This window comes from Rhopilema esculentum, chromosome 11 (genome assembly GCF_057945365.1).
Source record: "Rhopilema esculentum isolate cy_ngs chromosome 11, ASM5794536v1, whole genome shotgun sequence".
NCBI lineage: Eukaryota > Metazoa > Cnidaria > Scyphozoa > Rhizostomeae > Rhizostomatidae > Rhopilema > Rhopilema esculentum.
The window spans coordinates 695994-722807 of record NC_142825.1 but is presented as its reverse complement, the minus strand read 5'-3'; the positions used below and the strand labels follow the sequence as shown (position 1 = coordinate 722807).

Genomic DNA, 26814 nt, shown 5'->3' with positions numbered 1-26814 from the left:
CAGGGTTGTTTCTCTCCATAGCAATGGCCTTGATCAGTTTTCTCACGTCTTCTACATTTGGATTTCGTCCTTTTGATCGAATTTCTTGGATACATGACTGCCATCCTGATCTAACAAACACAGGGCATCTCTCCAAAATCCGGACTAGCTTGTTTTCGTTGTTAATTTGTCCAAGTCAGTTGTCAATTGTACCCAGAGCGAAAAAGAAATCTGGGCTTTCAGAGAAATTGCCATCAATATCCAAATAATTTAACATGATTGGTAATGAGTTAGTGCTGCAAAATGCAAGCTTTTGATGGATGAAAACGAGCATAGGAACAAACAGACATAAAAAAATCCAAGTCATGCGACCACCATATTGAACAAAACTATGGTGTTTAGCCTATGGTTGGTTAAAATTGAAGAGAAGTATTCCTATATAAAAAATCTTAGTCATGAAAACAAGTTTATTTGGATGATGAGTCAAGAAGATACTGATTTGATTCAAAATCTTGCGATAACATAAGGCAAACATTCTAAAAGCGTGAAATTTATCTACCTTCTGAAAATGCCCCGGGGCCTTAATATTAGGCTAGTTGACACATAGTTTATTTTTATTTCCTATCTTTTTGTTTATTTTATCCTTATTACTTCTGTTTATTTTTTCCACGTTTTCTATCTATTTTTTTTCTTTTCTTTGCATTCTATATTTATTATATTTATTTACCTAGTTTCTTATTTTTTTTGGGACAGACAGCATTTACCATTTCTTTTTCTTGGACTTTTCTGCATGCTATACCATCTGTTATCGCACTTGTTCTATTGTTCTTTTATCTATTGTATTTATCCATCTTTTCTCACCTCTGGTTGGGCTAAGAAACTATCATTATGTTGTTAAATTAGCTATTATTGTTCTTGCTCGTAAAATGTGTTACCTTTTGTTCTTTTGTTTCGTATTCCTTCTTTTACGCTCCAGATGTATGTGTTAGTTATTCTGGAGAAGCTTATAGCGAAACGTCAACCAAGTTGTTTTTTTATTGAGTATCTATATATTATATATATATACATACATTCATATTTATATAGACGATCAGTAAAAGAACAACTTGATTAACGTTTCGCAATATGCTACTTCAGAATTGATTCTTAAGAAGCTTATTGCCAAACGTTAATCAAGTTGTTTCTTTATTATCTATTTAAGTTTTTAGAAAACATTACAGTCTAGAGCTTTTGAATACACACATATATATATATATATGAAGATATCTGATGCCAGCATGGTCAAATACACAAGTTTACTCAAAATGATTTGGAGAAATTTGAAAAAGCAGTTTCAACGAAATAACATTCAAACTTATGCCTGTTCAAACAAAACATGAAAATATGACACCTACAAATTAAGTTAATATTCATGTGACACCAAGACCTATCCTCTCCTATCAAACATAATTGAATATAATATCAGTTTACCAGTAAAAGGCACATAACTGTTTTTATTTGTCAGTTAATGAAACCATGAGCCAAATTGCTTGTCATCCTGAAAACAATGAATTCCAGAAGCAGTCTTCATAGTCGAAAGTGCAGACTTGTTTCCTGTTTGACAATAAGTTTTTTGAATTGGTTTCCTGTTTGACAAATACTTAGTGTAATAATTTCCCTCGCTCTTGACATTTGCTATTAATATCTTTGACAATATTACGGTAAACGTCAGCATTGCTGGCTTTGGGCATATTGGTAAATATCAGTTTCCTCTTGTAGCTGTCATTGTTTGCAACAATGTCAATCAAATCATTCAATAGCTCTGTAGACCAAATAGCCTTAGGTCCTGATTTGCCCTTAGCCTTTTTCACTGGGAGAGTTGTTTCCTGCAGTGTTTCTTGTTGTTTTCTTGAAACTGGTTTGTTTGAATCATTCTCGAGATCTTCTTCACTGCATGAAACAACTCTTTTTAGCCCTGGTCTGAGCCTTTTTCTAGGTGCCCCAACGCCACGTTCGGAACCACTTTCTTTTTCACTTTCTTTGAAGCTTTCTGCAGAATTGTCAGCAACACTTAACTGAGCATTAACTTCGTTGAAACTTCAAACCAAAGTTTATTTGGCACGATCGACTTAATTGCCACATTCCGAAGAGAATAACAAGTTTCCTGAACACAGCCATTTTGTTTTGTTGTGGAAACTACGCTGCACTGTACTGCTCATGCTCATTTATGTATTCAAAGAGAAATTTGCAGACCGGGGCCAGTTTTGAATTGATTCATCAATCGATCATCCCATCATGTAAAATGACAATGAGCCAAAGATAAAATTATTCAAATTGGTTCAACTGAAAGTGATTAGCTCATCATGGGCACATCATGGGCACTAGCATATCCTATTCCTCTCAGAGCATTGAGGATCTAACTGAAACGCTCAACAACGAATTGAAATGTTTGAAAGAATGGCTTCAGGGCAATAAATTGTCTTTGAATGTAATCAAGACTCAGGCAATGGTAATCGGATCTAGACCAAATCTGAAAAAGATTGGTGAAAACACTGTGGATTCTCCTGCATTTGTTATCAATGATTCCCCTGTAGAACTCGTCGACAGTATTAAGTATCTTGGTGTCCAAGTTGACCAATACCTCGTGTGGGACGAGCAAATTAAATCTGTTCAAGCCAAAGTCTCCTGCTCGTTAGGTTTTTTAAATATGCAAAGAAATTTTTGCCAAAAACTGTACTTTGCAATTTATATAGAGGTATTGTAGAGCCACATTTTGGGTACTGCTGTTCTTTGTGGGGGAGCTGTGCAGAGTTCCGACTGGTTAAAGGCATTGAGTCATAGTAAATAGGCCTTCTCTATAGGAGGTCATTTGGTTTTGGTATGATTGCTGCTGTTTCATGTGATATTTGCATCAGTTGTTGACAACTTGCTATTGATGGCAACTGTTTTGTCAATCAGTACGAGGTGAGTTCATGTGACCAGTTCAAGATCAACCAATCGCATCGCAGTCATGAAAATCATGACTCAGCAGATTTTGGCACTTAGGGTTTACCCAATCCATTTTATCATGACTCAATGCCTTTAAGCTTCAAAAATCTTTCGCATTTATTTGTTAGAAATTCTGGTCGCAATATTATCAACCTTAGAAATGCCGAAACTGACTTGCTAGTGCCATTCATGAAAACTAGTGATGGACAGAAAGCGTTCGCATTTTGTGGAGCAAAAATCTGGAATTATCTCAGCCGCGAGGCCAAGCAAGCTCCCTCTTTATCTTCTTTTAAGAACAAGATAAAGGGTTTGTTGTAAATTTATTGTAAATAGTTGTAGATAAATTATTTATGAATGTAATTAGTTTCCTTTTCCCGTTATTAATTTTAGTAGATTTTTTAATTTGAAGAGGTTTTGGCATGGCCCCCTGAAAGTCAGTCATGACTGACAGGGCTATCGTGCATAAATAATTTTAAAATAAAAAAATAAATTAAAGAAAAATAAAAAACAACATAAACATGCTTATTAATTCAGTTTGTTTTATATGGTGAGCCAAGAGATGAACCAATTCAAAATAATAGGCTCATCTCGTCATCAGTTCATCATATAAATTTACCTTTAGCTTCTATGAAATTGAGGGACTAAAATGTACTGCAAATACTTGCAGATTCACGTTCAAAAACCCCCACTTAAGTCATGTTTTTCAAGATAAAAGATAGACAGCTTTGTCGATTTGCAGAATTTGTTCACCTTGCCACAACCTCAATTGATGTGTGGATTAATTCATAGAATAATTTCAATCTTCATAAGACCATTTTCAACAAACGGCCAATACAGTTATTCTTTGAATACAGTGGCTTTTCTATTCCAATCAGAAATTCTAAGACAACAAAAACGCCCACTGGTACTGATAGTGATCAAACAATTTCGTGCAATCACTTCTCAGACATTAGGATTAATGATCAGAACGAGGATGGTGATGCCATATCTGTGTACGCACTCAAAATTTTGTGGCTCTGGCACCCAGGGTACACCTATCTGTATTGTTGTATTGTTTGCAATTTTGATAAATGCCACTTTTAGTGTCCACCTCCCTGTAAAAGGTGCGACTTTTAGTGTCCACCTGTCCAGCTCCCTGCTGGTCTCAGATAAACTCGTTTTGTATTTTTCCCAAATATGCAAGTATTCACTGCAGCACCGAAAAGAAATGGCATGTGTTCCAAGGTATAAATCATTTCATTTTTGTAACAACCTTTGAATTGAGACATGCTACTCCATCGAAACCGAGTTTCTTTCCTGCAACATCAATACAAGAAACATTGACAGGTGACAAAGATGGCCTGCTGATCAGAAGTTTTCCTTGGTATAACAGAATGTTGGCTGCATGAATCATACAAAAGTTCTTGTTTTCCAACTGGAAAATTTGAATGTGATCCTCTTCTTTGGAATAATCTACTGTGACACTTCACTTTCAGGAGAGTTTTCAAACTGTGATGCAGCTGGATGATTCCCTTGTTTCTCCTTGCAAAATTTTGCTATATACATTTCATTACATCAAAATTTCTTTTATTAGAAACAGTGTGATTTATCATGCATGTCTTTTTGAGAAGCTCCCAAACTTGCTGTCTTTCTTTTAGAGGAACTGCCTTTGTTGTCTGCAAGTTAGACAGTCTTGTCAATAACATTAGCCATCATGGTTTCTAGCAGAGTAAGGCAATCTCCACTGTTTTCATTACTTTGGCATGTTTGAGCTGTCCACAAAAAGCTGTGATCTTTAAGCAAAATATGTTTCCTTTGTTTCTCCGAAATCAACTTTGAAATGCTTTTTGATATTACTAGATAAGTTGTAAGAAGTGGAACAGATGAGATCACTTATGTTTAGAAAAGTTTCAGGAAGAACAACCACTGATAATAAGAAGACTTGGTTTTAGGAGTTATTTGGGACGATAAAAATGATAAGTTAGTGTTAATTTTTAGCGGGATAGATAAAAGGGCTAGTCCACTCACTAAGCGCAGTATGCTGAGTACATTTGCATCAATTTTTTACCCTCATGGAATAGTCAGTCCCAAAGTGGTAACTGCCAAGATCCTTTTTCAGGAGGCATTGTTGTTACAATTAAGATAGAACGACCCCCTGCCAGAATCCTTAGTTGAAAAATGGATGTTGGTAACATTACCCTATCAAGATGTGTTTATGACAAGAGTGAGAGGGAAGTAAGAAATGTAGAACTTCATGGTTTTGAGATGCTAGCTGTAAGGGGTATTGTGCTGTTGTATATTTTCCCTACGAAACAGGTGCAGGGATTGATACTATCCTATTTTGCTCTAAAAGTAGGGTTGCAACCATTAAAGGAGTGGTCAATACAGTGTTTAGAACTTTTGTCTGCCAGTATTTTAGCATCATTGATAGATTCTGTTAGAAAGGCACTTGCTTCACAAGTAAAAATTGATACAGTTAAATTGGGGTTAGATAGTAAGATGGCATTAAGTTGGATTCATCATAAGGGCAAATGAAAACAATGAGTTCAATTCAGAGTGTTAAAATTTTAAAGGTTACGCAAATTGAGGACTAGGTTAGAGGCACTGAAAACCCTGCAGACATAGGTTCAAGGGGGACCTCAGCTAGCCAGCCCAAAGAAAACCAATTGTGGTGGGAAAGTCCAAAATGGTTAAGAATGGTAGAAGGGTAGAAAAGAATGGTCAGGGGGCATAGAACTAGAAGATACAGAAAAAGCAAATCAGGAGAAAAAGGAAGCCAGTGTTCTTGATATAAACAGGTATAGCAGTATTTGAGTACTGCAGAAAACTGCTAAGAGTAACAGCCTTCATTACAGGTTTGTATCAAATTTGAAGGCTAAATTGAGTAAGCAGCCTGTAAATCAATCACTGGACCCTGAAGAGATACTGCAGTCAAAAAACGAATGGGTAAAGGACGCAAAATTGCTGGGAAGTCATATGACAGAATAAAACTTCAACTTGGTGTACAAGAAGTTGGCGAGTTAATAGTTTGTAAGGGCCCATTAAATAATTCTGATTTGAAGCTTGAGTCAAAGCAGTTTTCGCAGGTTAGTTAGAGCAACATTAGCTGAGGTGAGAACACGATTTTGGATTTGAAAGATTGGACAATTTGTGAAAAAGATCTTAAAATCTTGTTATAATGGTAGAAAACTGGAAGGTAATGTTTATGGAGGACAACCAACAGCTCAGCTGGCAGATTTCCGAATGACCATGGCTAAACCATTTGCAAATTTTGGCATTGACTTTGCCGGCCTGCTCTAAATAAAGGCAAGCAATGGTGAAATGATAAAGGTAAACATTTGCTTATTTTCGCAGCTAGCTTGGGTGAATGAAAGGGGAGAAGGTATTCATAAGCCAAGAAGATGTTGGAGAATGCCCATTTAAGAAAAATCTGTACAGCATTCTGTAACAGCAAACAAAGCGCTTGTCATGTCAAACCAACAATTTGCAGGAAACTCGATTGTCAAAAATACCCTTCTCCATTTCATCTACTGTCAGTTCATGATCGAAAATTCCCTCTTCGTCATTTTCTTCCAAAATGCTCTCCATGGCCTGAATATTTTGGAAGTCCTGTTGCAGCGTTTTGCTCAGATTCTTGAATACTGCGATGAATGAAGCAAGCTCTGCAGTTTAAGAAACGGCAGTAGTAACTAATGATGCAACCTTTTCCAAGCCTTTTACTGGTATGTCGGTTTTGGAAAGCTCTGCAAATCGATTTGGGTCAAAACAAGCAGTTTCTCTTATCAATTCTGAATTCATGGAAAAGCGCTCTGCGATACTCATCGATATCTAGTCAATAACACGTCTGAAAACTCCTGCACAAAATTTCTGTATGATGTCATCTGGCGTTTAATCCTGTATCTCCTCACCGGGCATGGTCTTCCTCCTTGCCACTCTTCGCTTCTGAAACTCTGTCTTCTGAAAGACGAAAACCCACCCTCGAAATTTTCCTGCCGTTTTCAAATTTATTTAGATCCCAGTCTTACCGCGTGAGTGTATTCGCCATTTTCATCACATAAAATTAGTAATAATGGTCAATTGTCTTTGGCAAATCATGTTTGAAATTACTTTGGGCTGTTGCTGAAATTTTTCACTTTTATTAAATCAATTTTGATTCCAAAGGACAAAGATACATTTATTGAGTTCGAGGGTGAATATGAAAGCCTTCGTGCCGTTGTGATAATTACATGGGTGATCACGGCCGAATCTAAAGCGGAACAGTGAGTGCATCCATGACGGGATTATGAACCCTTACTGGATTTAAGGTAAGTATATAATTTATTTTGTCTAAATGTGAAATGTTTAAAGCACTTTGGGTGGGGAGAGGTTAAAGTGCCACTGAACTACTTTTGCCTAAAATTTCTCTATCGGACTTTAAGGTTTAATTATGGGGATTGAACATCGCTGAATTGATTGCCGTTATTAATTATTGATTTTGCTGGAGGAAAATGCTTGGTTTGGGGGTAGTTTTACCCTATGGTCTTGCGAAAAAGGCCTGGGGCGAGTGACGCATTCTGATTTATACGATCATAACAACACTTGGAAACCTAGTGTTGTTGGTAGGGTTAGAGCAGAATGCAGATTAATTTGAGAAAGAATATTATGTCTGAAACGGATAATTCAAAGACATCCTTTGCGATGATAAGTGACGAAGAGTCTTCCCTCGTTGGTGAAGAAATAGCAGAAGGATTGGGTGTCGTGTCCACTAGTTTGGAGCCCTACCAAGACGAGCTGTTAGTTTCGTCGTCGAGTGAGGAAGAACTGGCATATCATGAGCCGGACATTGATGGAATTCCTCTGGAAACACTAGAGGCTAGATTCGAGAGGATAATGCCAGTAGATGAATGGTAGGTGCATCGATTTGACGATTTAATACTAATAATTTGGAGTTGATCTGCGACTGATGGAAAGTGCTGCAAATTAGGCCATAGGCCTACTGCTCGAGAATAAATTGGTTTTGATATGAAATTGTGTTTGAGAGACGCTATTACGAGCTATTTTGTCCAAAGACACACAAAGCAATTGAAAAGGAGCTTTAAACGATGCTATTAATTCCACTGCTTGCAGTTTGGATTTTAGACTTATTTTATCGTACGGCTAGGCTAGGCCATTGTTCTGCGATATTTTGAAAATGGTGTTTCAGAGTGACTGAGTACAAAATTTTAAAACTTTGCTGGATCGCCATCACGACTCAATATTACACCGATTTCAGTCCTGTTGTTTAAAAATTGCACCATTTTTTTTTACTTTGAAGAAACCCATTGAAGGCATTTTTATTAAAAACTACTGTATAATGTAGACGAGACAGTGCTAAAAATAGAAAGTTAACATCTTGAACATCCTGAGGTTCAGCTCAAGTAATATCAAATTAACATTTTTACCCCTAGGTGTGATTGTGGTAAATGCTCAGTTGATAACTTAGTTGGATCCAGGGAATACAGATGTTGTTGGGAGGTACCACAAGCTATTGGGCAGTTGACCTTTGAAGGTACTGCAGAGGAGTTAAGATGCATCACTAACCATCCAGATTTCCCTGCTTTAATTAATAACGGTGTATTGAAACTAGCAGGGTCACTTTTCAAAACCAGGGATGGTAAGCGTTACCGACGTCATGCAAATAAATCAGAAAATGAGTAAGTTTATAATATTCTTTCTTGGCCTATTTGTTAAGACAAATCTACAATAAGACTAAAACTAAAAGTTAGACCTATATCTGCTATAATTGGAATACAGTAAACTCCCTATTACTCAAACCGCTGATAACAGAAACATTTAGCTGATAAATTGATACAGATTCCCTTTGCCAAATACTTTCATATAAAAAAACTCAATCTACACTTAAATATTCTATGCCAAAGCTGAAAAGGACATAACATCATCAGTTTTCAATTTTGACGGCCAAAACTGTAAATATTTCAAAAGAAGAAAGCTCAGTAAAAGGTCTTAGAAGATTGAAAAAATGAAAACACATTCAAAGAGTAGAACTTTTGTTATAATTTCCAAGGATATAGTACTCCAACACATTATTATTGTTATGATTATATGTATAAATATTATAATAGTCAATTGTAATGTCAACTTCAATTAGACAGTTGCAAATATGATTGTCTAGAATTTGCACAAAAGAAATGTCACATTGAAATGATACTCTAATTAATAGTTACATTGAAACTCATTGTAAATGGATTTACATCTTTTTTGTAGATTTTTAAGAGCTGTTGCGTATAGATGGCTGATTCGTTGGATGTTTGGCTTTCTGGGGTATGACAACACCAGACCTCTTCCGGCTTGTATTTATCAATCTGTCAGGGAAGAATTCCCAACATGAGCCAAAAAGGTTACAAGTCCACACAACAAAGGGAACCCGAAAACTGAGAAATGCTGTTGATCCAACAACAAACATCAGGAGCTTGGTGTCAAGGTTATTTCATAACAGAACAGAACAAGATTATTTCATAGACAGAGGGAACCAAAATTTTAAGAATTTATAAAACAGTTAATGGGATGCTAACCTGTTGTACCTTTGTTGTGGATCCAAATTTTACTGGTACAGTGTAAAAGGGCTCTAAGGTAGGCCTGTGTATATAATGTAAAGTGTAGGTACATTCCATGTTCCACATTTAGGTAATTTTAGCGACTAAGCCCAAACATAAGAAGAACCTCACCCTATAATGCAGCTGAACAAAATTAAACAAAATAAACTAATAATTTCATTTTGAAGGTGGATTGTTACATGTATGTCCCTTTCGTGGCTGTCCACATTTTCTACAATGACGGACAGAAGGACTTTTCTTTTTTGTTGCTTTAACACTTTCTGTTGAATCTTGCATTGTTTGCTGTTCTGCCAGAATATCCTGCTCTTCAGCTAAAATGTGACCAAGTTGTTATCACCAACGTTTGCAACAGGAAATCATAGTATATGAACACAAACATAAACCTCTTAAGTGATAAGAAATGATGACATATTTTGTGGATTGCAATTGTTTTACGCAATGACTAATTGAAATGCAACATAAACATACCTAGAGATTGAAAAATACCTGGAATAATTGTGTTCTGATTGATTTGTATCTTTTCTTCACAACATCAACGGGCTCATTCATGCGTTTGGCTACACCTTTCCAGCAATTTTGCTTCTTTGTTTTATCTTTGAAGTCTGGATGTAAATTTTATATAGGGGCTCTTTTTGTGCTGCTGCTACTGGGCCTAGCGGCTCAGGTGGTAAATTCTGCAAAAAGTTTGTTTTATTTGCAGACTAGCCACTCTGGATGCTGTTAAAATACTTTATTTTACACCGATATGTGACCATTTTTTTCTGTTTTTGTGTAATGTGATTTAAAAATAGAGTTCAGAAAAATTACACTGTTCTGAATTTAACTAGAACTAGAATATTCATTCAATGATTCAGTGGTTGCCTATCTTTGTAATATAATGTTTATGGATACATTTTAGTTTGTTTGAATAGCTACTTAATTTGTTCTAGATAACATGTCAATTATTTGCAAGTTGAATCTCACTTTTGCTGTAATTTAATCTAAAGAACTGTAAAAAAAGTTAAGAGAGATTTTAACAGTTAGAGAAGTCATTACTTTCTTACAGTCTTGTTACTGATATTGTTACCAAGCAGAATAGGATTTGTTGTCACAGCCTTTGGTTAAAAGTTTTGTGCTATGGTGGTATGTTGTGTTCTATTTTGAAACACATTTGAAATGTTGCATCTTTGGAAATTTTATGTGGTTAATCATATGAGCTACATGGGCCTATTGGCATACACTGCACTTTTGTTTTGGAGATGCATCTCCTTTTTTGCTTCATTCATACTAAGCCAATAACGAACAAGGTATATTAAGAATGCAACACCAGAAGTCAAAATCTTGAGATATATTTATTTGAACAAGGTGGTACTAGGAACTGAAAATGCTGTTTGATAAAATATGTTTTCACATTATGTTAGTACACACAGTGAAGGCAGATAGAATCTGTTTTTAATGCATATTAAAATGCAGTAATTGGCTAAAATGAAGCCAAAAATTATTTTAATTTTCTTTGGCAAAGCAGCAATGTAGAAGGCTAAGCATAGGGAAGTCAAGTTTCAGACCTCAGAAGATTCAAATTTAAATTTGATGGACATACTAAATACGTTAAATACGTCATCCCAAAGTAATTCTTCTTCCATGTATTTCCAAATTATGCATTATCATATATGTCATCATTGACAAATGATTGACGCATAAATATTTTACTCTAAAGCAGTGCAATTATCATATGCCCAAAGATATGATGCATTTAAGAGAGTTAGCATCCAAAAAGAACTATTTTTGTTACTAGAAAAGGTTTTTACTCAATTCTTTGTCTAAGTTTCTATGGCTTGTTTACTCTGAAAAGTGCCTGTATTTTTAGTAATTGCATTGGTCAACTTGCGTTAATAATTCTTTTCTATGATTAGTCTTCTGCCCTTAAATTTGTATCAATAATTTGAATATCCACAAAACTACACGTCTTTCTATAAAATTCCACATGTTAAACCATTACAAAACCAAGCACAATTTGCCACACACATTTTGTTTTGATCTTTGTGTTATTTTTCCCTGCATTACCCAATTTTCAATTACTAGTGTTGCAATGCTTATTGAGAAATTCTTTAATGTTGCATCATTTTTGTTTTTTGAGCAATATTATAAGGGAACAAGCCTATTGTTTTGATAAGACGACATCACATTTGTCCATTTTTTTAGAATAAAAGACCTCTGTCTTCCCAAAATGTTGGGGGACGACTGCCTCCCTTCATCCCCTCTTGGTGTCTGCCACTTTTTATTGTTTGTTTCTATTTCTCCTCTTAAAATTTCAATATATTTAATAATTGCATCCATAAAAGACAGAAAACAATTTCTTGGGCGTTTCCGGGAAATGGGCGTGGTCGGTCTGTCATAACGGGTTTTGAGAATGTCAAATTTTTGTCTGGATCCTCCCCTGATTAAAACCCTTTTTGTAACTCTTTGTTCTTGTCACTTACACTGCCTGTCTCCTGTGAAAAAAATCTTTGGGCACTGATAATGTTTGCATTATAGCCAAATGGATGTACATATCATTTTTTCTACTCATGCACCTTCGCTGTCCAAAAATTTCCTCTACTAGATCCTGATTGAAGCGCTCTGTCAAAACATAAGGCATTCCATTGTTGAGGAAAAAATTTATGCATTCTATAATTGAAAATACAGTTGTTTGGACACCAATATATGTTTGTTTTGAAATAAACATGTTCTCTTTCTCAACGTTCTTGTGATTCCCTGGTTTCATTTCATTAGATGCTTTCCAGACATTCAGATACTTCAAGAAAACATATTTAAGCCCTCAAAGTCTTTATCATTGGTGGAGAATATGAAGCTTAAGATGGTTTTTTTTTCAGCTGCATCTCTTTGAAGCTTCTTACATTTAAACTATCAAAGAACCTATCAAACATTTCACAGAAGGTTGCGGTTGCCATACATTTTTCTGTACAGAAATTCTTCAGGACACTTGCAATATTTCAATAAGAACCGGGCATGCATGCATGACTTTCATTTTGGAGTAGCTGATAAGCTTGATATGTGCATTTGAAAAATTTGGGTAATAATTTGAAACAACCTTGTAAGTCATTATTGGAGACATCTGTAATATGTCTTCACAAAAGAAATTAGCTATTAAGCCACGTACAGCGTGCTTTATTGCCAGAATCTGAAATCAGTAGGCTATTTCTGGCAGTCTTCCTCAAATGCATCACTGATAAAGGAAATGTACAGGCTACGTCAGATACGTTTTCTGTATGGTTAAAACAGCACCTGACTTTGAAGGACTTCTGTCCAGGTTTTTGTGGAAGCTGAAAAGTTGTCTGTTCGCAACAGCACCATCACACACAGGAGCAAGAACCCCAAGATTACAGTTCAGCTCCATATTTCAAAGGCTTGTAAATCCTACAATCTCGCTGCTATATTTATCAAAAACAAACCTAGATGACATTTTCATCTCATCAAAGGCTGTACATACATATCGCTGATGAACAGATAAGCTTCCAGTTGCTTGTTTCAACTGGTCCACAACTTCTGTTATGAGCCCTTTCTTTGGTGGGATTACATTTCTGTTGCCTCGAAGGGTTCTCTTGCTTGGAAAGCAAAGTATACTAGAGTTTTTAGCTCATCAAACATTGCATCGCACCTCAATGTCATAGACAAGCAAAACCTTATAGCCATAGGATGGTATCTCTTTGAGCTTTGGCCCAAGTTCTTCACCTGCTCCTTCCAAAAAATCTTCATGAATGGGGAAGCATTGGCAAGGTTTTGCTCCATAAGCTGGTTCAGGTCATTGCTCAGTTGATTATCAATTTTTATACCTGTATGTGCAATCACTTTGCTCATCTTCTGTACCTTCTACTCAAGCTGGCTTCATTTCAGTATTTTTTTATCACTGTCATGCAAAGTCTACCAATTTGAGGCAATGGAGCTTTGACCTTTAAACATTATTGACTTTTACTTGATTCTTCTGTCTGTTTTCTTTGCAATTTAGTTAGCAAATGCTCACATTTTGTGCATTTTGCCAAAATGTACATGGTAGCAGCACCTGAAATTATCGTTTATTTACATAACATGTATATTGTATCTTGAATAAAAAAAACAATTTTTAAATCAATTCATCATCAATATCTCGTTTTTTTTCCTTCAAGTATCTGCCCTGACATCTTGCAATATAAGAGTGGTAGTCAAACTGTCAATTGACTCAATCATAAATTGAATAAACTCAACCAAAATCATGAACACTGTAACCATCTGTGAACTGTCTGTGCTCTGCCATTGCTGAAAAGATACTTCCTCCTCATCCAAATTTGATATAAAAAATGATCGTGGCTTTTCTGTTCCAGGTCAATTGCTACATCTATGAAGCATAAATGTTTTGTTTTCAAGATCGCACACAATCATTGCCATTAAATCTTCATATGTTCTATCAATGTTCATTGCATCGACCACGAGAACAACATTTTGGTGTATAACACAAACACAGACTGAATGAGAACCATTTTATTTTCATCAGTGTCATGCAGAGTCTTGAAGCGTAGTAGTGTGCAAAATTTTGAAAACCCTATCTTAATTTGTGGGTACCTTTTTTGAACCGTGAGTGAAGAAAGCTCAAATTTTTTAATAAAAGACGCTGATGTTGATGTTTGTGAATGATGATGAAGTATGTGATAAAGATGCACCAACTGACACAGACAGAGATAGCTTGAATGCTTCGTTGGACCACGATTTTTGTCCAATAAATAAAAGAATTGCCCATCATAATATATTACTTTTAGCATTATAACATTATGCTAAGTTGAAAACTGTTATTTGGTTTATTTAGACAATTTTTGTTGTTGTTTTTTTTAAATTAACATACAATGTGGTAGTGACATAACTTGCTTTGAAGCAGCTTTTACACTTTTATTTGAATTGAGTTTCCAAAGATTGTGTAATATCAACTAGATAGAGTTGACAAAGAAATGGTTAATTACTTCATCATCTGTTAATGTGCACTTCCCGTAAATTTTGTTTCTTTTATGTTTATTTTTAGTAATTTTACTCGTAATGATTAGTTTGAAGTTTAAGCAAGATTGTAGTAACATGTTACTGGAAGTCGTCAAACTGTTGTTTTGTTTCTAAGACAAAACAAAGAATTAAGTAATAGTAATTGTTCAGTCACAGTCATAAACTGCATAGTGTCGTCTTTATGACCTCATTCAAGCATAATAAATAGGTAAAAATTGGGGTAGAACTTCACGCCAGGCATTTTAGGCAATGAATATCAAAACACACTTGCAGCTGGCTTGACGTAGAGCTGTAGGTCGCCTTGAAAGATGTACATCATGGAGTTGACATGGAATGCACCCTGGCAAATCTGTAGAGTCAAGCAATTAATGCAACATCTTCTATATCTTTTGCATAAGAAAATTTCCTAAATCAGAGATATAATTTTCAATATGTATTCAACCAGGTTGAATGCCAGTTGTATTTTCACATTAATACCACTATTTTGGTACAATATTTGGAAACACTTTTTATGGTATAATTTTTTATAACTGACTATTTAATTTATGTTGATAAGGCCACAACGAACCTTTTAAGATACAAATTTGTACACATAAATATGGTTCAAATGAATTTTTCAAATACTGGTTGTTACGCAGGTACCTATAAAGTTTTCAAAAGACATATCTACCAACTTACACCAAGGCATCTTCTTCCATCAGAGACAAAACAAACTGATCAGATTTTGATTTCAGCAACCCATTTGTTAGTGCGAATAGCCCTTGGTCGTTGTAGTTAAAGCTATTTTCATCTAGCCTAGTTTTTACATTGCATTGTTTTCTTTACGCCTCTTTGTATACGTTTTATTAGGCCATATTTGGTATTTCTGTTTTTGCGTGTTCTTGCTTTTCCTCGTTTACCACCAGTAGCTATAAAGGATTTGCACCCCACGTTTTGGGTGGTTATTGACTCGCCTTGCATTGCGCTGTGTTGGGGGAAGTTTTCTATCGTTTCACATGCAGTTTTTGGCCTGGTAGTTTCTACATGCTGTGTTTGGCCGTCATGCAAAATTTTTATGGCTACGAGGACTAATAGATTGTAAGTTGTATGTATTATTATGTAGTTATCTTTCACTTTATTTATTAGTAGCTCATACTTAACATTTTGTAGTCTAGTTGGGTTGATACGTAGATCTATCTTCTGCTAACATTAATTAACCTTTCATAATTATTCGTTTTCATTATATTGTAATATTAAGCTTCTTGTAGTATTCTCAACTTATAATCTTCATGTATGTTAATTGCTAACATTTTTCTTTAGCGAACCACGTTTAACACATCACCACAGAACCTGTGTTGTTTCTTCCTGTGTTATCTGCTGGGGATTTAGCTGTGGTGTGTTCGATATACCAAAGGTAGTCAGAATTCCAAATTGTGGACTACACCATTATTTACAATGCAATTTGTCAAATATGCCCAGATGCTGTTAGCTAACTCCATCCCTAAAGTTCAATGGCATAATTTTAAATAAGCATTTTAAGATGTTGCAGATGTAATGATGCTGGGTTGGAAGAAGCATCATCTGTTGAATTTTTTCCTGCTTTGCTTCATTTTTCAAGGCGCTTTAAGCCTTATTCTGACTGGGATATTTTTTGGCATACACAATATTTGAAGTTTAATTTTTCTTTTGCAATTTCTGCCTTCATAAAAACTGAAAATCAGAAATTCAAAAATGATGTCATATGGGTACAGAAAATATAAAGAAAATAAACCTCTCAATATTTTTGAGAAATAGGCCAAAAACTTACCATTCCTTAATGATTGTTGCTGTTTCGGTTATATACGCAGATATATTATTTTGCAGTTATTGAAAACAGAATAGTTGTGTCCAGAAATCCCCTTTCATTTATTCGCTTTTGACAATTTGCTTATTCAACAGGAAAGTGCATATTAATTGTTAGTTTGTACCTCTCCCTGCATCTGCGTTCCATTAAAACACCAAATTTTGAAAAATGGCCGGCAAAGGAAAGGAACAGAAAGATAGCCTACCTCAGAAATAGAAGAATCAACATCAGACTAAAAATTTAAGTCATTAGGTAGCTCATCTTCTTATAACAAACGAAGAATCCTGTCAAGATTGACAACATCAATGAATGCTGTACTACAGGCCATCCTGAGTGTGCACTTTCATCATACTCGCCTGCAACACTAGTGATGCATATTAAGTCCAACAGCCGGAACTCCTCCCTATTCAGTATCCACAAGCTTGATTTCAAAGGAAACAACACATTTAGGCACATTTAAGTCTGTTTGTCTTTTTTCAACTTGTTGTAAGTAACTCAGACCGTTTTCCAAGAAAGCTTTATTTCATGGAGTTGTACTACTTTATCTCTCAGCTTAGCATTTGGAGCAATGAGCTTAACAAGGTCATTACTGATTACCTTTTGTTGATCTTGATATTCTTGAAGATCTTTTTGTAGAACCGCTATAACATCTTCTAGTGTTAGAGCTGTTTTAATAGCATTCATAGTCTCTTTCACAGATAGTTTGATGAGGTCATCCTGCAATTTATTCAGGCTTTGATTCATTCTGTATAAGATTGACCTTCAATACAAATACCTCAACTTTTGTTCAGAGCAACTGCATCGTGTTTGATGCTTATGCGCCATATTGAAAAAAGCATCAGAGAGGATTTCATACAAAAGCAAGGATATGGTAAATGGTTTTCCCAGCTCTTCCCCTATATTCAGAGCAGGGAATCTGCTCAACCGGAACTGGCAAACGAACCAAGTGCCACAGAATCTTTAACGAGCAGCACATCAACGAGCCCCTGTGAAAATGGGCAAAAAAGCCTACTTTATATGTTCCTCAAAAAAAGAGGAAGGCTGTGGAGCATAAAAATTTGATAACTGATGCAGTTAAAAACTGTAATAAACTGCCTGAACAGGATCCAGCTGAGTCCTTGATAAAAATTTTTAAAGAGGAGAATGAACAAGCGAGGCGACATGAAGAAAGAATGATGCAAATGCAAATAAACATGCAAATGCAAATGTTTCAAATGATTTCCGGGATGAACACACCAAATGCTGCAGCTTCAGGTTTCATTCCACAGCAGGGAATTAGCACAAAAGCTCAACAGCCTGCAGGGAATTAGCACAAAAGCTCAACAGCCTGCAGGGAATTAGCACAAAGCTTTGGACTGAGGTTTGGTGGAAGCAGTCAAACTCAGTCTGCAGAGAGCTTTTCACAGTCATTAAATGGACCAGCTGAAGAGAACTACTACTTTCAATTATAATTTCACTGTATAATTTCACTGTGTATTGTGGGTAATCTATCCCTTACCAATCTGTTTCAATTACCAAATAACATATCTAATTCAAGTAGCCTTGCCCTTTTAGCTTCAGAATTTGCCACAGTGCTTTAAAATTTTCATTTGGGAAAAAAGTGACTGTGATATTAGACTGCTTTGAAGTTTTTCCCCACAGAAGTTTGATCGTCCCACCAATTTGATAGCTAAGGCTAAAACTCTTTCAAGCTATAAGCATCATAATACTGGTAAAATATTGATTGGAATTACTCCACAAGAGACAATATCTTTTGTATTAGAAGCAGGAGGAGACAGAACAGCAGACAAATTTTTAACTGAAAATTGTGGAATTTCGCAGAATTTATTGCCAGGTGATCTGGTTCTTGCAGGCCGTGGTTTCACAGTTCAAGAATGTGTTTGGTACTATGGTGCTAAAGTAAACATACCAGCTTTTACAAGAGGCAAAGACCAGCTCCATCAGCTTTATATTCATGTGCAGATATTTTTGACCCACCGAAAGAAGGGATCTCGGAAACTGCATGTCCGATTCGAAAAATTCTTTTTTTAGAGGGTGTATCTGTAAGAGGCCATATATGTATAAATAAAAAATCTGGGAGGTGGGGGCAGTGCCATAGGGTAAATTGCCAAAAAGAAGCGCACCAAGCCAAAAAATTTCTGGTTTCTGCTAAATATCTCTGCAACTCGTTGAGGTTCAAAATGAAACTTTTGGGGTATCCTGCCCCCGCTCAAGGCGCATCTTTTCATGCAATGTGCATTGTGTTTGGGCGTGGCACCTACGTCGCAGTGACGTCAACAATGGGCAAATGGACCTCTTTATTGGCACTTTGAGGCTATTTTGAACTTTTAAGTTACAGCAGGTACAGACTGGTGAAATGGCTCAAAACATGCCCCAACATTAGTTCTAACGGGGACCCAACGTTTCGATGGGGGTACCACCTCTCTGTGCAAAGCTACGTTTGCCAGAAGGTGGTCCAGTAGGGCAAAAAAGGGCCAAAAATTGACTTTGGTCCATAGCTTTTGAACCACAAACGTGAAAAATATGGGACATGGTGCACATTGAAGGTCTCAGTACCGGCACCATTTGACGTGAGTTTGGGCGTGGGTGGGCATGGCACCTACCTCACAGTGACGTCAGAAGGGGGCAAAAAGTACCACATATTGTCAGATGGGTGCCAGCCGAGTGGTACAAGTGAAAAATGTTCCATCAAGTGGAAAGTGGTCGCTATATGGTGTAGTTGTGATTCCTGAAGGGGCTTGGCGGTACCGGCTACAGTTGCGCCGCTGTGTGCCAAAAACCAAAAAAGAGGGACAAAAATGGGGTGCACCAAAATTGTTTTGGCCCTAACTTTTGAACCAGTGGGTGTACCACTTTGAAACCTGACTCATCTAGAAGAAATTAATGAGGGCTACACATCATGGTCAAAATGGTTTTCAGATTGGGGGTGGCTCTGACGTCACAGTGACGTCATAGCTACGTCACAGTGGCCAATTTAGGCCTATTTTTAAAAATTCGCTGTTATTTTGTAAAACAAGTTTTAGTGTTGTTAATATGTGGAAAAGATAGGTAAGTTAGTGTTCTTTGATGATGCGGAGAGTAATTTATGGTACCTGTCATAGTTTAGCCAAATTTTGCACATTTGGCCGGTATTTGAAAAACGTTTGGGCCCATAACTTTCATCATACATGAGGTACCTCGGATTTCGATTGGTGGTATTGGTTTTGAGGTATCACCTAGCAATGACGTCACTTTGACCAGTTGAAGTTTTGGCACATTTCTGTATTGGTGTAATTGTTCTGACTAGGCCCGATACCCCTTTTGTAATATGACTTTTGAAGCTTTGTTCCCATAACTCGGCAACTATACAGAGTAAATTAGGGGTCAAGGGCTCATTTTCAAGGGTTTTACAAAGGTAATCTGCTGGAATGGATATTTTCTAGATTGGGTGTGCCTGTGATGTCATTGTGACGTCATGGTTTTGATTTTTTATGCGATTCAAATGGTGGTATTGGTTCTTGTGTAGCGATAAAGGTTTAATTTTTTAACATTTTTAAATTTTCAAACCTTCAAGAATTATTATGTTGCTGTCTGCCCAATCGTCGGCCCGTCTCTTTTTCTCATTTATCTTATTAGTAGAGAAAGAAACAATCAAGTCAAACCGTTCTTCGTTCAGTTTTTAAAAACTTCATTTTTAAACAATGTAATGGAAATTTCTTTTGTTCATATTGATTGTATGCAAATCATCGAACGTTTATGGCGCGTCAGTTTATAGAACTAATTTGCATAACAATTTCAATGCTGTGGTTCATTTAGTTCTGAGGCATGCCGCGATGAGGAAGATGCTTGTGCGATCTTTAGAAATTTACATGAATGGGTTATCATGTAATACTGGAAATACTTAATTGAATTGTTGATCAATTGAATGTGAGCCGTTGATCTGTTTGTTGATAGGATATTATACCATTCGCAGATGGATCGGTAGAACTATCGGGGGTTGTTCAAGCCTCGTGGCGTGGTTGGATTGGTTTGGCATCGAGTTACTGATGTTCGGTAAGTTTCTTATTTATTTTAGTTTATAGTATCTTTTAGGTCTCTATTTACGTACTATTATTTTCATGATGGATACCCTCACTGTTTGCGTGTACAGAAGCCTATAAACTTGATGTATTTTTGATTACTTTGCGTCATATATATTTTTTCGCTCATTGCACGTTTTGATGCGTTTGATAGATTCATGATATAATTATGATTCGCTTCTTTTCATTTCAGGATCAATCCAGACGCTGATGTCTACAGGCGGATTTATTTAGTCATATTGAATATATTGCTGAAATGTTTGTCAAGAATTTGACAAACAAGAATCTGAAATGTTTATTTATCAAGAAAATGTACCTACTTGTAGGTACATGAAATTCCCGCATCGATCTTCAAAGGTATCCCTCGAAAAAATGTGTAGGTTGGTGTCTCTGGGAAATTTTCGCATCATTTTTCGACAGGACGTCAAGGAAGGCTGTGTCGGTGACCTCGTTTTCAATTTTTTTCTCTACGTCAAGTATTTCCAATTTTCGTGATCGTCAACTCGCCAAGGAAAACTTTGAGCACCTAAAAATCTATGAAAGGTAGGTCAGTTCATCAAATTTTCCTTATAGTTTGATTAAGTATACTAGTATAGTAAATTACAGCCATTTCTATCGATGCGAAAGATGTTTTTGATGTTGCGAAAAATTTCTAGTCCGGTTTAATTTCATCATGGTGGCCATTATCTGCTTGGTTGATGTCAGTTCGATGTTGGTGCTGTATATAACGGCAAATACCTTAAAAGCTCTATTAGGCCCCCTCTCTATTAAGCCCCCTCTCTTATAAGCCCCCCTTTTTAAGCAGATATTTGAAATAAGCCCCCCCTTTCTATTAAGCCCCTCATTATTATACAAGAAAGACTACAGAGTAAAGTGCAATGATTTAGTGATAGCTTAAGATATAATTAGTCGTAATATTGCCAGTTTCTAATTTCATGTGTTTGAGAGTGATATTGATCCTTTTGAAGCAATACCAGATGATGATGTTTTGCAGGAAGATATTGCTGCTTTGATTACTGATTCAGACGAAGATGAGGAAACACTTAAAACTTCATTGAATTCCGTGATTTAACAATTAGACTTTAGCCACTGTTTTGTTATACATTTTCGTTTTTAGATTACAGGATAATAAAAATCATTTTCACATCCTTGATTTTGATTTTTGGTATAAGCCCCCCCCCCCTCCAATAAGCCCTCCTCTCTATTATGCCTAAAAAATCTTGGACCTCAAAAATTAAATAAGGCCCCCCCCCCAGGGCTTAATAGAGCATTTACGGTATGATGACTTATTTTATTGAGAATCATAAAAATGCTGCTGCAGCCCAGATAGAATATGATTTCTTCTAATTGTTGCTTTAGAACATGGCTACTACCAAGAAAAAGAAGATTCCTCCATGCAAAATTGGTGATGCAAGAAAACATTATGAGGACAAATATGCTGTCCTTGGTGAATTAGAAGAACTTCGAAAGGGGCACATTTTGAAAGTATTTAACAGTGATGGTGACACTAGTGTTGCAAAGAAAATCCAAATATTGAAAAATTTGTTCTCCAGTAATTTTTCTAGTATTGCATATCAGTTGGAGAGCAAAATAAAGAGAACAGTTAAAGAGAATGAGAATGTAGATCTCCTAGAAACTACAGAAAGTATGGTGTCTGATGAGAATTTTGCTTCTGCTGAGACAGTAAAAGAAATTACAGTTGCTCCTTCTTCTGAAAGCAATGTTATACCTGTGACATCTCCTGAAGTTACTGTTGGTCCTTCAACTTATTCGCCGTTGAAAACTAGGCAAGGGTGAAAATGTCAGTCCTGTCATGTTCTCAGAAAGAGTTTACAGGAAATTCGCCTGAAACACATTGTCCAGCGTAAAGCCAGACTATCAGTTAGTAAGGCTGAAAAACATTCAAATGCTACAAGGGTTTTGAACCAGAAGATAAAACGAAAGAAAAGATGCTGAATCAGTTGAAACAAACACTAGATAATTCTGAACTTGGTTTAAAACTTCAAGACACTAAGAAAAAACTTTCAAAGGCTAAAAAAGGAAAAAATAAATTAAAACAGAGACTTAAGGCAAAAATAGCAAAAGTTGCAAATGAAGTGAAAGAATCAGCTTCAATGACTATTGGTGACCTTCAAATGCAATTGAAAAGAAAGGATGATGTTATCAAGCAGCTACAACACGAGAAGCTTCTTCTTGAAGAAAAGTTTCAACTTTGACCAAAACTGAGTTAATTGGGAGGGAATGGAGAGGAAAAGCTTCTTTTCCCCACCATAGAGCTCGAAGAGTTCTCTCCCATTCCTGACCCTAACCCTACATTGGGAAACGTGGCCTCAAGAACAAAAAAAATGACGAAATAAACCACTCACCATACATACCAGCGATGGAAAATGCTCCCAAAGACGACGAAACCACGTTTTATTCAATCCCTCAAAAGAGCGCGATTACGATTATAAACTCTCTGCCTCATAGAGTACCCCAACTTTTCCTCTACCTGAGAGGATTTTTTTTTTACCTGAGAGGGTAAAATTTAGTCACTCAAAAATTAGAGCGAGACTCACACACTCAAACTTGCTCAACATGAGCAAAAGCAACATGCTTCAACTTGCTCAACATGAGCAAACACACTCATTACGACTTGCTCTACGCGCGAGCAGTGCACAATCAAAGAATGATAGAATTATATAGTAAAGCAATAATTTAATCTTGCTCAACACGAGCAACTCAATTACTCAAAATTTGCTCAAATATGATCGAAATGCAATCATAGAATATAGAAATATGATATATCCATAATTTAAAATTTGCTAAACTAGAGCAACTTCCGCACTCAAAGATGCTCAATATGAGCCAAAAAATACAATCATAGAACAATAGAACTAGAACAATAATTAAACTTGCTCAATACGAGCAACTCAATAACTCAAAAATTTGCTCATCCCGATCAAAAATACAATCATAGAATAAAGGAAAAGTAATATGGCAAAACTTTCATCTTGCTCAACACGAGCAAACACATTCATTAACACTAGCTCTACACGAGCCAACTCATTCACTTAAACTTGATCTACATGAGCAAAATTCAACAAAAGAATGATAGAAATATCCCATAGCAAGAAGTTAAACTTGCTCAACATGAGCAAATACAATCATTAAATCTAGCTCTACACGAGCTGCTCATTCACTTAAAACTTGTTCAACATGAGCAAAATTCAACAAAAGAATGATAGAAATATATCATAGCAACAAGTTAAACTTGCTCAACATGAGCAAACACAATCAATAATACTTGCTCTTCACAAGCAGCTAATTCACTCAAATTTTCTCAACGTGAGCAAAATTCAACCATAGAACATTAAAAAGATAATGCCACGATACTATAAACTTGCAAAAGAAGAGCAAACACACTCATTAAATACCTGCTCTATTAGAAACGCATTCATTCGTAACTTGCTCAACATGAGCAAAAGCAATCATAGAATAATAGAAAGGTAATTTAGCAACAACTCAATTTTGGTGAACATGAGCAAACACAATCATTCATATAAGCTCTAGGCGAGCATACTAGTGAAAAATAGCGAGAGGGCATTGCCACCTGCCTATTTGGACTGTTTATGATCCAACAAAGACTTACATGCTAGATTTTCATATCCAAAGAGTTAGAACGTTGGCACTTGAGGTTTATAAAACACTAAACAACCTTAATCCTAATGACAAAAACCCATCAACGATAAAAATCAGATTATCAAGTTATCAAGGGTCTGAAATCTTAAATTCACCCTAAGAACCAAAAAAGGAGAGCCAAAACTAAAAGGCAATTCAAATATCAAATCAGAAAAAGGTTCACTATTAGCAATGACACTTATTGTTACTAGCTCTACCCGAGACACTCATTCACACCAGCCCGCTCGACATGAGCAAAACACGACGATAGAGTTAAAATAATTCAATGTAACAGTTTCTTAAACTTGCTCAACATGAAGAAGCACAGTAATTAATTCATGCTCAACACGAACAAACACAATCATTCATACCTGCTCTCCTTGAGCAAAACAATCATGACAAAAACGGTTATTTCACCATAAATACCCCTTAAATATCTATTATTAAAAAAAGGTTATTTCACAAAACGGGATGGTGGTAAAGTCCAGGGGAGAAGGGTCTTTTTTGATATTTAAAAGGAATCGAAGGACTTAAAACCCTTTGGGATTTACGATGTTTTCCAGAGTAGTTACAACTGCTTGGAGCCATATCACTATGGTATCAAACAAGAAGATGTGTAGTACGCCTTAACATCAATCTTTCATATAGGATCACTACCGAGAGTTAAAAATCGGGGTAGGGCAGGAAGGAGGAGGTTCGCCCCCTATTTGCTATTGCTATCATAAAAATTTTGAACACTAGGGCTCATTGTAAGCTTTATGTAGCAATACATCCCCAGGTTTAAAAACATAAGTAACGTCAACTGATCAACTCGTCAATGTACCGAAATGTTGAATTTTTTATCCTACATTACTAAATTTGTTACTAGTCTTAGCAATGTCCTCTCTATAAAACGAAAAAACCTAACTCATTTTTGGGGGTGATAAGCAGCTTATAAGTCTAGTTCAATTCCAAATACCCCTTTAATAACCATGGGTATACAAAAAAGCTAACAAAGGGTCTAAGACACCATGCATAACAAAAATGTGATTTTACGGCAGATATAACAAACATAAATCTCCAGTAGAAGATGGTTGACCCCCATCATGAAAGAAACCGACGCAACAATGAAAGGTAGATTCCGTACCATGCAAAGAAACACCAGCAAAACATGAAAATGTTTTAATCTGAGGAGCACTGCCAACAACAATTCCAGAAGGAAAATTCTTTAAGTGCAACAATCTCATTGCTCACCCGAGAAACTTATGAAAAACGTGACACTCTAAGAAGGTATAATTTCTTTGACCACAATTCTGAAGAACTTCACTATGCTCGGGCCACATATCCACGAAACGTTCAAGGTTACGAAATGCCCACATACCCGAGCTGCCAGCATCATCAGAGGTAACAAAAATATTAAGAGCAAAAATAAACTACGCCCAATTATCAAGCAAAACTGAGCAAAATGGACCAGTCTTTAGATAGAAAAAGACAACAACTTTGAAAGGCAAGAAAGTTGTTACTTTAACAACAACTATAAAAACCTGCAAGATGAATTGCAACAAAGGCATTATCACAGCAGTATTTTTGTCTCAAGAGCCTTCATTCTCAGACTAAAACCGCTATTCTTATAGCATGGCTTAAATAGAGGAATAAATAATGATGGAAGGCTAAAAAAAAAGCGCCAAAAGTTAATAATTCATTTAATTTCTTGCCGAAAAAGCTTTCAATTACACATGGTTGTTCATAATAAGAAATAGTAGAAAGATATACTACGTGGCGCAAGTCAGAATAAATGTTATCAAGCAACAAGAAAACTTGCCCCTTGAGTAAAAATTTTTAACAAACTAAAGATTGTGAAATTATAGCCCAAAACTGTTGCAACTTTATTGCGACTGGAAAGAATTCTGCTAAGCAGGCACAAGCTCGAGGCGACCAATTGAAATATTGGAAGAAGTGAGACTGCTCAAATACACACGAGTATTAAATTTCACTGCAAAAGACCAAGCTATAGCCACCAGAGCAAAACAGCCTGGTAAGCATACCTGGTAACCAGTAGAGGTACTCATACTTCGTCAGTCACCTCTTCATCAGCAAGCCTGTACCAAACATAGTGGTGAGAATAGGACAGCGTGGAAACAGCATGCAAGCAAACAAAATACAATGAAACAGCCTAGTTGTATTGTGGCTTCACGAAGCAAGATCATTAATTAAACTTATCTTAATAAAACAAGCAAGATTATTAATAAAAAAGAAAATTAAACTAAAATAACCCTTAATAATGTATTATTAGTCAAGAGTGCCACCTCCGCCATCGTGCTTGATTCGGGAGGAGAATAGAAGAATACATGTGCTCTTCTATGCGACTTGGCCGTGAATGGATTGAAATATATTTTCATAATAATTGGACTTCAATGAGGACTTTTAACATACTGGACATTTATGGATTGATTGATTTACTGTTATTTTGTTGCATTATATTTTGTTGTTATTTTGTTATTTTGTAGCAAGTATTTTGTTGATTCCATTAAGATACATCGCGTTTGAAATTGGAAATTATTTTTGCGCGTTTTAACTCTTTCCTGACGCCATTTCTATGTAATAACATTTGAGTCCTGAAAGTTCTTTCACTGTAAATTCAAGGTATGTTTATTTTTTCTAATAAATTTGTTCTCTGAGCTATTATAGAGCATTCATTTTATATTCAATTATTGAGATAAAAAATATTACTATGGTTCATTTTGCTGTTTTTGGAATGTGGATGCCAAAAAACAAG

General features: G+C 36.0%; 2 protein-coding genes across 2 annotated transcripts; both read left to right on the top strand.

Moving 5' to 3' along the window:
• The first annotated feature begins 1143 nt into the window (after positions 1 to 1143).
• On the top strand, positions 1144 to 13597 carry LOC148958772 (uncharacterized). Its single transcript, XM_089111179.1, has 3 exons — positions 1144 to 7811; positions 8352 to 8597; positions 9169 to 13597. Exons 1-3 carry the CDS (start codon positions 7540 to 7542, stop codon positions 9290 to 9292), a joined length of 642 nt encoding a protein of 213 aa, XP_088967305.1. The 5' UTR covers positions 1144 to 7539; the 3' UTR covers positions 9293 to 13597.
• A 4395-nt stretch (positions 13598 to 17992) lies between these two features.
• Positions 17993 to 26734, top strand: LOC148958771 (uncharacterized). Its single transcript, XM_089111178.1, has 2 exons — positions 17993 to 20942; positions 21759 to 26734. The coding sequence occupies exon 2, from the start codon at positions 21762 to 21764 to the stop codon at positions 22194 to 22196; it is 435 nt and encodes a 144-aa protein (XP_088967304.1). The 5' UTR covers positions 17993 to 20942; positions 21759 to 21761; the 3' UTR covers positions 22197 to 26734.
• Positions 26735 to 26814: the final 80 nt, after the last annotated feature.

Excerpts from the sequence above, each read along its gene's own strand:
- LOC148958771 (XM_089111178.1), top strand. The coding sequence starts at position 21,762 with ATGGCTACTACCAAGAAAAAGAAGATTCCTCCATGCAAAATTGGTGAT.
- LOC148958772 (XM_089111179.1), top strand. The coding sequence starts at position 7,540 with ATGCAGATTAATTTGAGAAAGAATATTATGTCTGAAACGGATAATTCA. Across the intron at positions 7,812-8,351 it reads ATAATGCCAGTAGATGAATG|GTGTGATTGTGGTAAATGCT; the intron begins GTAGGTGCATCG and ends TTTTACCCCTAG. Across the intron at positions 8,598-9,168 it reads GCAAATAAATCAGAAAATGA|ATTTTTAAGAGCTGTTGCGT; the intron begins GTAAGTTTATAA and ends TCTTTTTTGTAG.